The sequence below is a fragment of the Argentina silus genome, assembly GCF_951799395.1.
Source record: "Argentina silus genome assembly, chromosome: 1".
NCBI lineage: Eukaryota > Metazoa > Chordata > Actinopteri > Argentiniformes > Argentinidae > Argentina > Argentina silus.
The window spans coordinates 17,097,520-17,113,275 of NC_139655.1; the positions used below are offsets into that span (position 1 = coordinate 17,097,520).

Here is a 15,756-nt window from a genome sequence, read left to right on the forward strand (position 1 = left end):
GCCACTAGATCTTGCTAACTTGTCTCAATTGATGATTGTAACTGCTAATGGCAGCAGCAGAATGTATTCTGAAGTGTACAGAAACATCTTGTCTGCTTGAGTGGAAGCAAATGTCTCCACATTCATTGGATGGTGATACATCATATAGTAGCTTCCCACCACTGTCAGGACGGCAGAGTCACTTCCTATTTTCCAGCGTAGACTAAAGACCCATCTCTTTAGGGTACACCTGGGCTCCTCCTCCTCAGATCTCTCCACCCCCTAACAGCTTACAATACCAGAACTTACTTTTCAAATCTTCCTGCTGATGGCTTGTTCTTAATGAAGGTTTTTACTTACAATGACTGATGTATAAATATGTAAGTTGATTCACTTACTTATTTAAATTTACTTTTTGTAAATTGCTTTAGATAAAAGTGTCTGCTTAATGACTAAAATGGAAAAATGGAAATGTACAGATGTTCAAACTATCAATTGAGAAACCTAAACCCAACCCTGAATCTGACTGAATCTGAATCCTAAGCAAATTGTTGATAGTTGCTGACTTGCAGTTAATAGTTTGAACATCTCTAGAACATCTAGGGAACATACTATCCCAAAATAAATGCAGACAATCTTAGTTTTCACAATCAAACTGGCATTTGTAGAGAATGGTTTAGGAGCCACTTATTCCTGGTTCTCCGTCAACAATCAGGAAGCTGCACTTCTTTATTCTAGATCAAGGCTTGCACAATGTCCTCATGTACATAAATACCTCACTATATCAATAGCAAAATAGTTAGCCTAACCTTTGAACAAAGCAAACATTGGCTGTTCTTCCTATTATTGGTTAACCAGTGTGGATTTACAGGCAGTTCCAAAAGGAAAGGACCACTGTCATAAGGGTCTGGCAATACTTTTTTTAACACCTGTCAAAAAGTCTAAAATCAGTCAATACGATCAGACTATCTTTTATTTTAAACATATCTCAAAGGTACTCATTGTATTGGATCCTTTAAAGCGCACAGCAATCTGTATGTTATGCTCATTACAGTATGCTTCAAAAGCTTGAAAACCTCTTACAAATGTTGAATATAAGGTGTGAAAAAGATGTGGTGATGTATTGTACATACTTTCATGTTTGCTTCATGAGACCATTTTTTTCAGGAAGCCAAACATAGACAAACAATCAATCAGTATAAGCTGAATCAACAGACAGTAGCAATAGAGACTGCTACGACTCCAACAGAAACACAGCAGACTACTTGGTATGTTACCACATACTAGCACCGGTTTGTATAATCTTTTGTCTAGTCTAGATAGAATAATAAGATAGAACTTGGGTATGGCACAGTGCGTTAGTGCTGCAGCTACCAGTTTCCTGTTGCACTTTAGCAAAGTGGGGTTTGAATTTACACGTTGCCACTTTCTGTCCTGTGATTGTCACCACCTTCTTCATCTGTCCTCTCATCCTTCTTACTGTCTCTTAAAGGTGCAGCATGTAGTTTTGTGTGTTGCTGCCCCCGCTGGCCACAATGAACATTTGAAAAACGTGCATATGCTACATTTTCTAATAGCGGCAAACATGTGCATGTCCTTGTTAACAAACCAAACATAAAATAAGTACTTAAAGCCAATGTCTGATCACGACACCAGAATTTAGAAAACAGTTTGTTTGGACCAATATAGTACTCTTCAATGAACTTCTTCATCATGTGATCTCACTATTATAAAGCTAAAATCTACATGCTGGACCTTTAAAATATGAAAGGGGAGAGGGATTTCACTCTGCTTTAATGAAAAAAGAAAAACAGATAGTATTGCTGCTCAACAGATGGTTACGGCCAAAAGGATCATGCACCAAAGACCTCAAATAACTTCTATGATGTAACACCACTCTTAAGCAACATCTCCCTTAAAAAAATCCAAGTCCTCTGAGATGTTGATTGTAGGAAACATAAAGGACATACATAAAGGAGTAATGTAATTGTAGAAAGCTCTCAAACCCATTATTGCCCTGAGACAAATGTTTATCATGCTGAGAGGACTTGGCCCAAATGTCTGAGAGAGAAAAAGCTTTTTGTTTCCTCAGATTTGGCAAATACACACAGCGTTATACTTTCAGCTTCTCATTGAGTGTCTGCTGAATGGTTGGCTGTAGTTAGTTGTGCTGTTAAATTATGTTAATAAGAAAGGCTATGTTTAGGCTCAGTTACTCACAGCCTCTCACTGTACTCTTACTCTCTGTATCCTATTAAGTCGTCTTCACTTCCTGCTGCTGCTGCTGCTGCTGCTGCCTGGGCGAAGTCACACCATCAAAGAGCACACTCCTCATATATGATTCAGAGGACACTGGGATCAATTATTTAGGCATTGGAAAATAATGCTCCAAGACTACAAGTTTCCATTCTACTAATGTGCTCGTGTTACGAGCACATTAGAGACTGAATCTAAATACCTTTCCACGTTCCAGTAACCCAAATGCATCCCTTGCCATTTAAATCCCTGGAGAGGTTTCTACTTAAGCATGTAAACTGTGTTGGTGACGATTAAAGCTAATCCTACCCATGGAACAGATAATATCACTACTATCACTCTGATAGGAAATCCTCACAGAGGAGAGTCATGAGACACCAAGGTGTCACTCAAGAACTCAATATTCCACTATTCCCAGGTCAGTCTAAAAAGAATCCTGCATCCTACTAATTGCGAGTGAAAAAGAAAACATAGAGGGCTACTCTATGAGAATATGACGCTCTTACAACAAGATCATGTGCTTAAGAGCAGGGGTAGGGATCATGAGGCCTCCGGGCCAAATGCTGCTCAACTCATGAATGCCCCTGGTCCAAGCACAAACATTAATTGAATGAGGAATTTATGATGGAATTCTATGGTTGCTTGTAAGTTTGCAAGTGAACCTTCTCAGATGCAAATGGACTGCAATTGTAGCACAATTGGTCTCAATGCTTGCTCATGGTTACATGTTGGTCCCCTATTCCTGCTAACGAGTTATTTGATAGATGAAAATGTAAAGGAACATCAAACGTAACGAAACAATGGTAGCTCGATGGAAAGCTGCAAACAATACATTCCACTTCAGTGAGGCACTTTCATACTGCCATTGATAGCAAACTTTTTGGGAGTCTTTTTTATTAATGATAACTGAGCAAAAGGCACAGTCACTTTTCAACACTCCCATGAGGGCCACTCTGATGTTGACATGATGTTGAACACTTGACTGTATGTGTGGCGAGATATAAATACTTCATCCTCCCCCTAATCTCCTGGTCCAGATGGAAAACAGTGGGTGTGCGGATAGTGTTTCCTGGTTAATTCAATATTAATAGATCAGTGTGCAATATTGTCACATACATAAGAGGGCCCCATCTTGGCCCTCAGCCTAATGTAGGATAGGGCCCATGCCACATGCAAGACTTGGCCAGAGGAAAATTGAATTAAGAGTGTAATCCTAGAAGGTGAGTAATATAGATCTGCTGAGCTTCTACAATCTGCCTGCCTATGATGTTGCTACTGATAAAGGGTTCAAATGATGTTAACCTTTTATACTTATATTATACTGCACTACTTACTGCTCATATATTGCACTACCTGTAAATACTGTTCATTGCACTTTCTGCTATTTTGCACTTCTGGTTAGACACTAACTGCATTTCGTTGTCTCTGTACTTGTACTCTGCACAATGACAATAAAGTTGAATCTAATCTAATCTAATCTCTTAAATTGGTGTGTTCGTCCTATCTGTCAGTGACAGTCTCCCAAGTCAGATGTGTTGCCTCCTTCAAATAACATATGCTATCGGCTAACTGTCTACTCAATAATTGGCTTCCGTGTCCTATAGACGGAATGGGAGGGACGTGCACTCGCAGGAAACCAGCTATGGTTATCTAATTCTCAACCCCAGCTACCCAAACTTCTGATTTGTCGGGAGTGTCTGTCTGTAAAAGACCCTCCAAGAGTAATATATTTGATCACTTCTCAAACTCAAAAACATGATTTTTTCCCCAGATGTTCTGCATAGCTGGTATGGATAGCTAGAGACTACACAGGGAGTTACACACACAAGATAACTTTATTGCCAAAGAGACAAAGTGTTGAAATGAGAAATAGTCTATCAAGTGAAATAAATATACAGTACATCCATTACATATGATGAAGATAAGAGCAAGCATGAAGAAATGTACATAACAACTGGACGATTAGAAATGACTACAGAGTAAACAAACAAAAAAACTATTGTGAATAACAATATACAAGCTGTTACAACACAGTAATCCTAACCTAGTAGCAGACAAACACATAATAGCTGAAGATGATGCTGAAACTGGGTGAAACTGGGAAGTGTGAGCAAGCCTAAAGTGTTTCACTTTCAAAGTGTGAGCAGGAAACTGAGGTGTGATTTCTGACCACACTTTTTGAAATAGTTATGTAGGCTAGAACTAAAGTTAAAACTCCTGTGACCATCACTGCCACTTTCACTATGGGCCCGACCATCACAAAATGTGCATACAAAGCAAAAAACATGCATGCACAGTGTAGGCGACAATACAACAAATACATTAATCTCTATTGTTGCGCCTGAAGCATGGAGAGATAGAACTTTGAAAGCAGGAGATGGACAATGAAGGGATTTTGATGTGACCATTTGCATTGGGTACATAAAGCATGCTGCAAACATGGCATAGCACCCCCACAGCTGAATAGAGGGCCACGTGAAGGTTTGAACAAATGAAAAGGTGCATTCATCTCATTTGAACAACTGGACATCGTAAATTCAACAGAGAAACATGTGACTAGTGTATCTACTGTTGCTCGTTGGCATTACGGCAAGAGAAGGGGGGGGGGGGGGGAGAGAGGAGAGGGAGGGTGGACATACTGTGCTCGCAAGGCTCTCTCGGATTAGCGAAACATGATGGTCGGGAAAGGAGGGGGAATACGGTCGCGTTGCCGACCACTTCATTTTGTAAACTAAATTTAGCCTTTTCCTAAACCCAGGACTAAATATTGAGAAGACAAGGTAACGACCGATACATGTGTTGTTGTATCTAACTGTCTAGCCAGTTACATTCTTGAGAGAACGTCAGCCTTTTCTAGTGATATCGCTTTTTCGGCTGCAGCGGAACGATTGAGAAGACCACCGCCGCTTTCTTGCGTGACTGTATAATCCATCTAATTTCTGTCGTTTTATTAATTTTTCCTAACTACTATATCGATTATGCATTACGCAGTCATCGCTTCCAGCCTTGGTTGTGATGATTGCGTTGTATCTTGAAGGCCCCAGAATCTTAGCAGCAACAAACCCAAGCTAGAGGACTACGGATGGTGGCACGTAGCAGTAGCTGCTAACTCACTCGCTGGCTGGTGCTGGACAGAAGTTCTCCGCGTCTCTCTTCTCTCTAGATTGTAGCCAGTCGGTAGTTGACTTTTTATTTGTATTTATAGCTAATTATGGTGGGTTTTTTAATTGTGTTGTAACTCTCTTGTAACCAAACACATAATATATTGCTGGTACAGCTGTCTTTTTTGCATTGCGAAATACCTGCCTTATTTACACAGTCGCGAACTCACGGTTATGGGACCGTTATTTTCCTTGTAGTTTTGTATATTAGCCCAGACACAGTATAGCGAGATGGGGACAGCGACAGAGAAACCAATTTTCAAGAGGCGCAAACATATTCATTTCTAGCCAATATCGCAAAAGGCAGATGGTGCTTACCACCATTAATTACCGTAACCTCTGGTTACATACATGATTGAATGGTGTTGGGGCTTTCCTAGCTAGCTACGTTACGAAAGCTACCTAGCTAGCTAGCAAGTTAGCTTGCATTCTCTCCAGCTTGCTTTCCCTCACCTCACCCGTCTCTACTAGACTAGCTAACTAAGCCAGCCAGGTAATACGTTTTAGTGGTATCATAGCTATGTGATGTAGGCAACTAGGCATTATTAATTATTGCCATAGATTAATTTAGGAAAATGTCTCGCATCACAAATTTGGCACTGGTCACTGAAATGGCAAACCTTTCTTTCAAACACGTTGCGTTCCATAAGTAAGCTACAAAAGTTGAATAGGGAAATCTAACACCTTACATAGTTGGTAACACTATCAACATAAAGGATACAATAATTACCATGTACTAATGCAATAGTTAACACGTATAAGCCATTTAGTAATGCATTTACAAAGCATGTTTGCTACACTATTAATACATACTTAAACTATGAATAATTCAATTTGTTCATATTCATAAGTGAAACATTCATATTTAACCTGTTGATTAAATGTCCAGTATGCAACATTCAAGCTTTCTAAAAGCTTCCTAATGGTTGTAATGACTGTTTAATCAAGAGAATGAGATCCCTTGAAAGAGATATTTCACTTACGAAAGCGGTTTTGGTCCAGAAAAAGCACTTTCTAAAATGGAGTGTCCTACCTGACAAGGGTGTTTTAGGGAATTTGACTCACCAATTTTCGCCTGTCAGTCTCTGGTGGCTGCCGCTTCGAATCATGCACAAATGCAGAAACACAACAGCTAATGTCTGACACTACAAGTCAATTTCCTGAGGTTATATTATTATTAGGGAGGATGTTGATGTTGTTGAATTTTGCCACAGTGGCCAGATGTGGCAGATTTCCAACAAACTTACATACTGCTCCTTTAAATACTTATTGATTAAGTTTATTAGGATGGTTTATTAGGATGCATGTTCATGGGTTTTAAAGGAGTCCAGTCTCAAATAGGTTGTTCCTTTAAATTAGGCTATATTTGTCTCAATGTTTTAAACTCCCGATCTTGCATAAGCAGTCAGTGTATGGACCTGGAGTCAGCAGTTTATTTTCCTAGTTACAAATTATTAACATAGGTGACTGTGTGTATAGCAATGGGGTATACCCCTGTTAGCATACTCTCTATATGATGAAAACGGTTGTGTAATACATTTGATATTTTTCTATGTTAACAATGAACAACCTCGGTTAGATCTGGGAAAAAGGCCACTACTCCTTGCGGTCAGGATTAGTCTATATTTGCCATTGGGCAATTCAAGTAACAGAATGACCCTGGGCCACACAAAAACCCTTGATGGGTTCAACAAACTATACAACTAGATGCACAAAGACTACTTCTAACATCTCCAACTGAACATTAAAATGACCCTAACATCTCCCTGGGTTTTTTTATTTAACCACCTTTCCTCAAATTTGTTGAATATTTGATCCAAATTAAGATTCTAGTATGTCTGCAGAAAGAGCTATCATATGATGCCTATCTATTTTGGTTGTTGAGCTACAGTAAGTGAAGTGGATTTACATCCGGTAACAGAATTACAGTAACAGAATGACTGAATAGGTCCCACACAGAAATAATTTATGGATCTGAATGTCATGCTGTACATGATGTAGTTATAATAGGGAAACAAAGATAGAAATATAGAATAGACACTCTCATTAAGGTAATAATGTATTATCTTATCAACTTATATAACATAAAAAATTCAACAACAGTTAAGTCTCCATTTGAAGCATGAGGATGTTGATGCAGTTGGTCGTAACAACTAACTGCTACTATGATGTTTTTCGGCTGTCCCTGTGGAAGAACTGTCCCTAACCCTTTTAAGTTCCATGTACTGTAACCCCACTGTAAGTCCCACAGCAACATCGGAATAACCCTTTTAGGTTCTGTACAACCTGTACATAAGTGAATGTAGCCAATTAAGGAATTCCGTTAATGATTTGATTTGGTCATTCTGTTATCGATTTAGTAACAGAATGACCAGTTTTAATAATTTATTAGTTCATAAACTAAATCGATATAAATAAAAACACTTAAAGTATTTGATAGCTCTACCTATACTTCTTACTTTTGTAACTTTCATTATCCTCGCTCCTCATGAGGCAGAGATATTTGAAAATATTTTACACTTATGTGGGTTTTTGGAAACAGAATGACCTGAAGACTGGGCAATCAATGCCAAACCATTTCCTAAAAATAAAATATAAGTAGTTGATGGGAGTCTATACTTGAACATGAATGAGGTTTGTTGTTTTTCTAAACACCTTTTAAAGACTTTTTATTGTATGTTTTCTTAGACGTTTTCCATATGTTTGACAAAAGTCATAGCCTTTGTACAATAAGTATGATGGAAGATGGTTGAGAAATGTTTTTGACTTCTTTTCATTTAATTTCCCCAAGATATAGAATTTTAGCTTTCATTTGATATGCTCTGATGAATTTCACATTTTGATCCTCATAGGTCCTTTTACACAGAACTTCCCCATTACCATTGGCTTAATGATGGCTTGTTATCACAGAATATTCTTCTGCCTTGCCATTAGGCTAGTTAGCTTTTATGGTCTCTATTTGGATCTTTGAGATCACTATATCCGTAGCTGCCAATGATGAATTCATGCTTCATTTTTACAAGAAAATGTTTTTTTCATTGCAGACTTGTGTACTGTCCTCATTCCAGGCAGAAGTCAAGGCCTTGGCTACCAACTGTTCAATCACCACTTATAGGGCTAGTGACTTATCTCTTATATAGGGCCACAGGGAGATGCTGGTGTAACCATGATTAGAGAACACTTTTTATATGCACAAGCTGGAATGCCTGTGGGCAATGTTCTGTTTTGACTTGACTGTTGCCTGCTGTGCAAAACCAAGTGTAGGCTGTGTGTCTGACTTTTAAAAGAACACGTTTATAGATTCTTAAAACCAGAAGATCGTGTTGGGTTGGGTTGTTGAATAGGCTAATCCTCCTGGATAGTCATGTCAGAGAATCTTCAGGTCATGATAGAATTATAGTATGATTTTAACCCCCTGTTTGCGTTTGGATTTTAATCTTCTCTATATGGAAGAGGGGTAGCTAATGCAATCATAGCAACACTAATTCAGCTCAGTTGCCTCACTTCATTCGCCATGGTTCTCAGATCCTCATTTGCACAAGCCTGCAGCTGTTGTGAAAAAAAAAAATCAGGCTCACTTTTACATATTACGCTCCACAAATTGCAGCATACTTGTTTGAACAAGTTCTGTGTGTAATGAAAGTAAAATACAGTGATTGGAATGTGCAGGTTAGACAGCCTAATTGTATGGTGTTGGATTAAATTTATCAGGAGTAGACATTGGGGATGTTTTGAGAAAGCAAAATATGTTTTAGAAGAGAATATGTTCATAAACCAGATAATGCCGCGATCTTCACACTTCAACATGGCTCTTCCTTTTATTATGGCGGAAACAATTTGAACATTAGGCTAATGGAAGCTGAGGCTCGTTGATTTGAATTGCCTCAATGATGAGGCGCTGTTGAATGTTAATGGAAATGAAAAACCTAGGCTAGATGTCACAAAAGATAGTACTGTAATACTGTACATTAGTTGACAAATGAAGTTTCCATAAGTTCAGGCAGAAGTTGAATGATGCGTCAGGTGACGGACAGCTGATCTCGTGTATGCAAAATCACATGTTCAGGGACAAGGTTTAAAAGAGCCGAGTAATGCAACACTCTACCATGTTTAAACAGTGTAACATCACTGGCTATGCGACTTTCAATTGCCTCCACCTGCACGGTCACGCTGTATTTACCTACCTATGGGGGGTTTGAAGTTATGGGCTCCCTGCCTTATATTATCGTATGTTATGTTTTTAAACTTCAGGCGGGGAGCTATACAGAGCGGAGCCATCCAATTACGCCCAAACGCATGTATTACTATTTTTCATTAAACAATGTTAAACCGATGTAAGTGTCCTGACTGAACTGCACATACTTTGTACATCAGTTTCACCAAAGTGTGGAGGCCTAGGGAAGGTAGAGAAAATAAGCCATTATCATCATTATCGTAAAGTATTTGGACACAGCACTGAGTTCTCTTGCATCCCTTTTCCTATTTTCCCCCTTTTTCCTGTATCCTTGCAGGTGATGTGGTGGATGGTGCCATGTGAATGACTAAAGACCATGAAGCCCACACACAAGCTGCTGTTCGTCCTGTGCCCCATGCTGGTCCTGGGCTTCATCTACTACTCCTCTGGGAAGCTACACCTGCACGTATGGGGCCAGAAGCCACGTGAGTTACCCTAGCTTATCCCTTTTTATTCATCCATCATCAACTTATGCATCTATCTATCTGTCTTATAGTCTGTTTCACTCTGTCAGATGTCTTACTCTTTTGTCATTCAATGTGTTTTCTGTCTTTTAAGTAGGCTATATTAAAGTAGTCTGTCTGTCTTGTCTATCTGGCTACTCTGTCTCTGTCTGTCTGTGTCTCTGTCAACTTGTGTGTTTGTCAGTCTGCTCAATTTTGTCTGTCTGCTCATCTGTCTGTTTGCGCGTCAGTCTTCCTCTTGGCTTCTCAGAACCCAAGTGTCTCTCTCGGTTAGCATGCTAGTCATTAATTCACTGCGCCTCACCAGTCCTCTTGGGAGAGGATAATTAGATTTTATGCACATCCACTAGACTCTCTTGAGAGTTACTTGAGAGTAATCGAACAGACCATGCAGGTCTAACTATAAGCCCATGGATGTACTGTAACTATGTTGCTTCTTACTATGTCTCTCCCCCTCAGTTCCTGTCATTGATGGGGACTAGAGGTACAGGCTGAGCCCTGTGATCAGACCCAAACCCTCCTTGTATTTTGGGTGTTGGTTATGAATCAGAATGATGGAGAGGACTACGTAACATCGGAAAAGTTGAAGATTCTCTGGCTGTTGAAGAGGGGGATGTGTCAGTGCTCCCCCAAACTGTTCTTTGTTACCAGTAGGGGGGGCTATACGATTTCCTAAAACATGTTCTGAAACTTGTTTTAGCAGCCATTGGTGTGCTTCATATCTGTACAGCATATTCAAAAGCTATTTGAATATTTAAATGACGATGCCTGAATGGAATTTGACAATGTAACTATGGTTGCCTTGGAAGAGTAAAAATGTTACTGTGGAACATGTGCATTTAAGGTGAGTGTTTAACAGTTTTATATTGTCAACGTTTTTGATTCTTGTCCACAGGAGGGCGTAATAATACCACAATAAATAGGGCGTCTTCGAAGCCTACTGTAGCTTTTGGCTGCCGTCCAAAGTATAGCACATCCTCAAGTTATTGAAACTCCGGTAACGGTATCCTGCTACTGTGTTGTGTATACGCCCCAATTCTTTTTGCGTAACCATCATCATTTTGGAGACGTGGTCTTCAAAGCGATCCAATGAAATGCATGAATTGTTTGAGCTTTTGAGCTTCAAAAGGGTTAGGTCTTCTCTGTGCTTCTTTATTTGATGTTTATTTTATTCAGAGGCTCTGCAGTAACAGTTTCCATTTATTTATCTCAAAACACAAAGAATACAAATATATCTGAAAAAGTCTGGATTGAAGAGTTTGGCTTTTTGCACACCAATGCCTGATGTTGAAGTCTGTTTGTTGAAGAGGACGGGAAGCATGTTGACAAATCCCTTTGTCTACTCTCCTGAACTCTCCCCTGCTAAGCTTTTATTTTACAGAGAGGATAAAACTGGATAATCCCTATTTTTTACTTTTGAGGTATTCTATTCTCTGAGCCTAATAACTGCGGTGAACTTTATTGGCTGCAAATTGTGATTTTGAGTTAAGACAGGCATACTAGATGACAGCTTTCTCTTTGCTTGCAAGCTGCTTACAGTATTAATTACCAATGAAGTACCGTTCAATGAACTTGATCTATACTTTTTATTGCGTCATGACTAAACTGGTGTTTCAATGCTAGTTCATGGCTCAAGTGCAGGCAAGAGAATGATATGTTTCCAATGCACATAGACTATTTTGCTACTGGATGTGACCTGCCCTGCTATATGAGCTTCAGACATGTTCAGATAGATGTTTTAATACCTGTGGCAATCAGAGAGGATGTTTGACACTTGTAAAGTTGCTGTGACAAGACCCCTGTGTGTATCACCTTATACTGTCAATATTCATGGTTCTGATTTCCCCTCTAATTGCATTATTCTCACAAGCTAGAGTAGTGGCACCCTCCCCATGGTACACATGGTTAAGGTGCCAAGAAAGACAGAGCTGCTCAGAATCTGAACACACCTGTCTCTGTCCATGGGAAATGTTTTACCCTCCTAGAGATGTCTTGCATCATGACATTTCTTAAAATTAACATACAGGATCACAACAGGAAATTGATTGAGGTAAGAAATTACTAGTTTTCGGCACCCATTGACGCTGTTAGTCTATAGTTTGCATTGTAGATGAGCTGTTTAAAAAAGGAAAGAAAAACAGCTTGATGTCATCTCACTCTACCACTCTAGCACCATCACCCTCAGCACTGTCATCCAGGTGTGACTGAAAGCAGACACCCACTGTTTCAGCTGTTGGTATGTCACCTGTGGATGTCAATTCTCGAAGACCACACCTGTGTTTGGCATGATGAGGTCTCACTCTCAGTAACTGGCAGAAGCACACATTAGCCACCTGTACTAGACACCCTAGTCTTGAACTATTCATACCAACTAATGTGGTACGTCAGGAAATAATGGATCCAGCTTTTGAGAAATTTGTAAAGGGAGAAAAAAAATCTTCTGGGGAGGGTCTTCTACTGACAAATCACAAATCAAGTTTGGGTAGGTGGAGATCAGAATTAAGGTGGAAATTGCGCTCTCTATGAATCTAAATAAATATAGCTAGTGCAGACAGATAACATCGGCAAGCCTCTAGAAGTTAGAGACATATTTTGTGTCCGCGTGGATGTTGACACAATCAGATAATCAGAATAACGATAGGCGGATTTCCTGCATGTGCACACCCAGCTAGATTTACATCTGGGCTAGCAATGTAGTTGGGAACAGACATGTTATACAGTCATAATTAGGTAAGTGTTGGAGGATCCCTAATTGGTAATTTGATCAAACTGGTTGTGCAACAGAGGGATCATGAAGCTAGAAGGCCCACGAAAGCAGTTTCAATGCAGTGTGAAATTTATGCCAAACGCAAACATTTTTTGTGGAGAGAGCTTCATGCTTTTCTTTCATCTTTACAGGCTGCAGTTTTTTTAATGCCATTGTTTAACAGAGCATGGTTGGTTATCACCAGTTGAATAAATGAACATGACAGCTGTCCTCTGCTTGTTTTGATAGGAATATTTTTGCTTTTGAAGACCTGGGATGAGTCTGTTTGAACTTAACTCTTGTTATGCAGGGTTCACATTTTTATCTTTGTGAAATATAAATTGAAAATGACAAACCTGTAAGGGGAAGTGGAAAGAAAATGTGCAGCTTTTGCCAACAGTTTAAGATAACAAACAACACTTGTAAGGGGCGTCGGAGCGGCACAGAAGGTCAGGGTGGGTCTGGCAATGCTGTGAACAAATCCTATTTTTTAATGCATTTTTTCAGGCAATGTTTGCCTGGCTGTAGCTCAGCTCCCTGTGATGCTTAGGTCCTACATGACCAAAGTCTGAGTCTAAGTGGCCATTCAGAAAGAGATATGTTCAGCATATGTTTGTCCTTCAGAAGTTTGAAAAACGCACAGAAGAATTACGGATGGCTGGCCATCATCTCCGTTGTTAGCCAACATACGCTAGAATAGGCTTAGGGTTATATTAAGGCCAAGCCAGAGCAGTGACACTCATAAGTAGTGTGTCTGTTTCTATGTGTATGTTTGTGTTTGTCCATGTCTTCTCTACCTTACTCTTAACGCTCTCTGCCCCTGCTCACCTATTGAGTGCTCTTTATTTCAGTTGCTTCAACAGCTATCCAGTAATAGAGCGAGCAATTCTGGCTCTTCTGATGTCTTAACCCCTGATGCAACCCCCTTTTGCAGAGAAAGATATGCAGCCCATTGTCGTAGTCCCGTCTAAAGGGACTAAAAGCACCACTAAAAGGACTAAAAGCACCACAGGTAGAGGCGCCACGGTGCTACCCCCCCTTACATTGGGTGTTGGTGGGAAAGTGGTGAAACTGGGCTGCTTAGGGGCTCACTTTGGAACAACAAATTTCTGCTAACACTACAAAATAAGCCTTGCATTTTGTTCCTCTCCTATAATTTTTTTTTTTCGAGAATGTACTTATTCACTGAATGAATGTGGTCTTTACTGGTACCTTTCAGAAACCACACCAACAACCACTAAACGCAACAGTGCATTTTGGAGGTAATTACCACCACAATGGGTTGCCATCTTGATTGGGGATGCGGCCTCCTGGTTTTAATTGAACCTTTGAGACTAAAACCACTAACCTCTCCTCTCCTCCTCCTTTGCCTGCGTGATGGTAGGACCTTTGCTTTGTTCTCTTGAAAGTGTGCACATGTGTACACAAGCCCTAACCTGTCGCTGCGGACAGTGGTCACTGGGTGAACGACTGGGCCTAACTGACCCTCTTGTGTTTCAGAGTTGGAAGCCGACATTGCTCTCACCGTGGGACGAATAGTAGGCTCAGGTACAAACCCACCTTTCCCCTTCCCTCCTTCCAGAAGTACTCCCTGAAACACATGATACCTCAGCGGCCATGTTTGTGGGATCTTCAACTCCAAAAGTCTCACAAAAATAATATTGCACCATTGTTTCCTGCTAATAGAGCTTTTCTGCAATCATAGTCCCAATTAGAAGCTGACGTGGAAAATAAAAGGCAAGCAGAATGGCCAAAGGCAAACAGAAGAGAAATTTAAATGGTATCAGTCGGCCTGTTTGTCTTTTTGGTGCCAAAATGTTTTGAACTCGATACCTGTAACTGAGAATGGCATTTGGACAGATATGGTTGTTTTGATAGTCATAGCTCATTGTTATTGGGCTGCTCCCTCACAACATCGTGCCTGTCCAGACTCCGCAAACAACTGTGTCACTACCCACTGTTTGATAAAGGCCCCACGCTAGGTGCTGTTTCCCTAGAAAAGTCTACTTGACATGCCCTTTTTGTGAGGTGTCCTCTGAGAATTGTTGACAGATTAATACTGGACAGTAAATAAGTAAGTAAGCACACATGGGTGACATTTTGACTCTCAAACACTTGAACCTCAGTTAGTTCACTTATGTCAGTCAGTTAGTTTCAGCTACCCTGAACTGGAGTAGGCAGCTTGACTTTGACTTCTGTAGACTTTGACCAACAATTCCTAAACCCTGTTGAAGAGCAAATAAAGTTCAGTTCTATTAACATTTAACCCTACTATTTATTTGAATGTGATGCTGTAGCACCCTCTTTTGTAGAGGTCCAGAAGTACCAATAAACAATGTACAAGACCATAAAGGGAACTGAAAGGTTAGGCAGTGACACAGAGTTTGTAGGAGTCTGGTGCTAGGTGGTTTCGGTGGACTAGGTTTGTGCTACCAGCTGCTGCTTCTCTGCTTGAGACCCGCTGCTCAGCTCTGGCTATGACCTGCACACCCATACACCCACAAATGCATTCATAGCTGCTGCAGAAAAACCCATGGCCAAGTCCCATACCTCAAGGCAGTGCTCAGACCCCCCCCCCCCCCCCACACACACACACACACGCTCCTTGCTCCTAGTCTCTTTCTCCCTTCTATTTTTCTCCCATCTAGCATCCCTCTGGAGACATAGCACAACAACAGGAGTGCAGAGAAGCTTTTCCCCATTTTTCACCTTCTTTCTCTCTTTGCTTAATGTCTTATTTTGATAGTTTGTAAAGATTTACCTCTTTTTAGTTTCACTTTAATTGTGTGTTTTTCTATCACTGATTTTTTTTTTGAATGTTATATGAACTCAGAATTTGTCAAAGCAATGTGTAGGCCAATGATGGATGCATACACAAACGGACTGAAATGAATTTAAATAACTGTCTTTTGGAAT

The 15,756-nt window shown here is 40.1% G+C and overlaps 1 protein-coding gene and 1 long non-coding RNA gene across 4 annotated transcripts in view; both read left to right on the forward strand.

Annotated features, from left to right (window-relative positions):
- The first annotated feature begins 297 nt into the window (after positions 1–297).
- Positions 298–3,631, forward strand: LOC310815178. Its single transcript, XR_014554611.1, has 3 exons — positions 298–359; positions 1,147–1,247; positions 2,239–3,631. It is a non-coding gene; the product is annotated as an uncharacterized lncRNA (long non-coding RNA).
- A 1,257-nt stretch (positions 3,632–4,888) lies between these two features.
- The window catches only part of LOC310811135 (CMP-N-acetylneuraminate-beta-1,4-galactoside alpha-2,3-sialyltransferase-like), a 46,011-nt gene continuing 35,143 nt past the window's right edge, over positions 4,889–15,756 (forward strand). Inside the window, exons 1-4 of one of the 3 annotated variants that reach the window (XM_083679205.1) lie at positions 4,889–5,015; positions 9,908–10,055; positions 13,775–13,852; positions 14,341–14,388. In XM_083679205.1, the coding sequence (XP_083535331.1) occupies positions 9,947–10,055; positions 13,775–13,852; positions 14,341–14,388 (235 nt within the window). In that variant the 5' untranslated portion in view covers positions 4,889–5,015; positions 9,908–9,946. Of the gene's footprint in view, positions 5,016–9,907; positions 10,056–13,774; positions 13,853–14,025; positions 14,103–14,340; positions 14,389–15,756 lie in introns of those variants that run through there. The other 2 variants (XM_083679206.1, XM_083679207.1) reach the window with 2 other exon arrangements.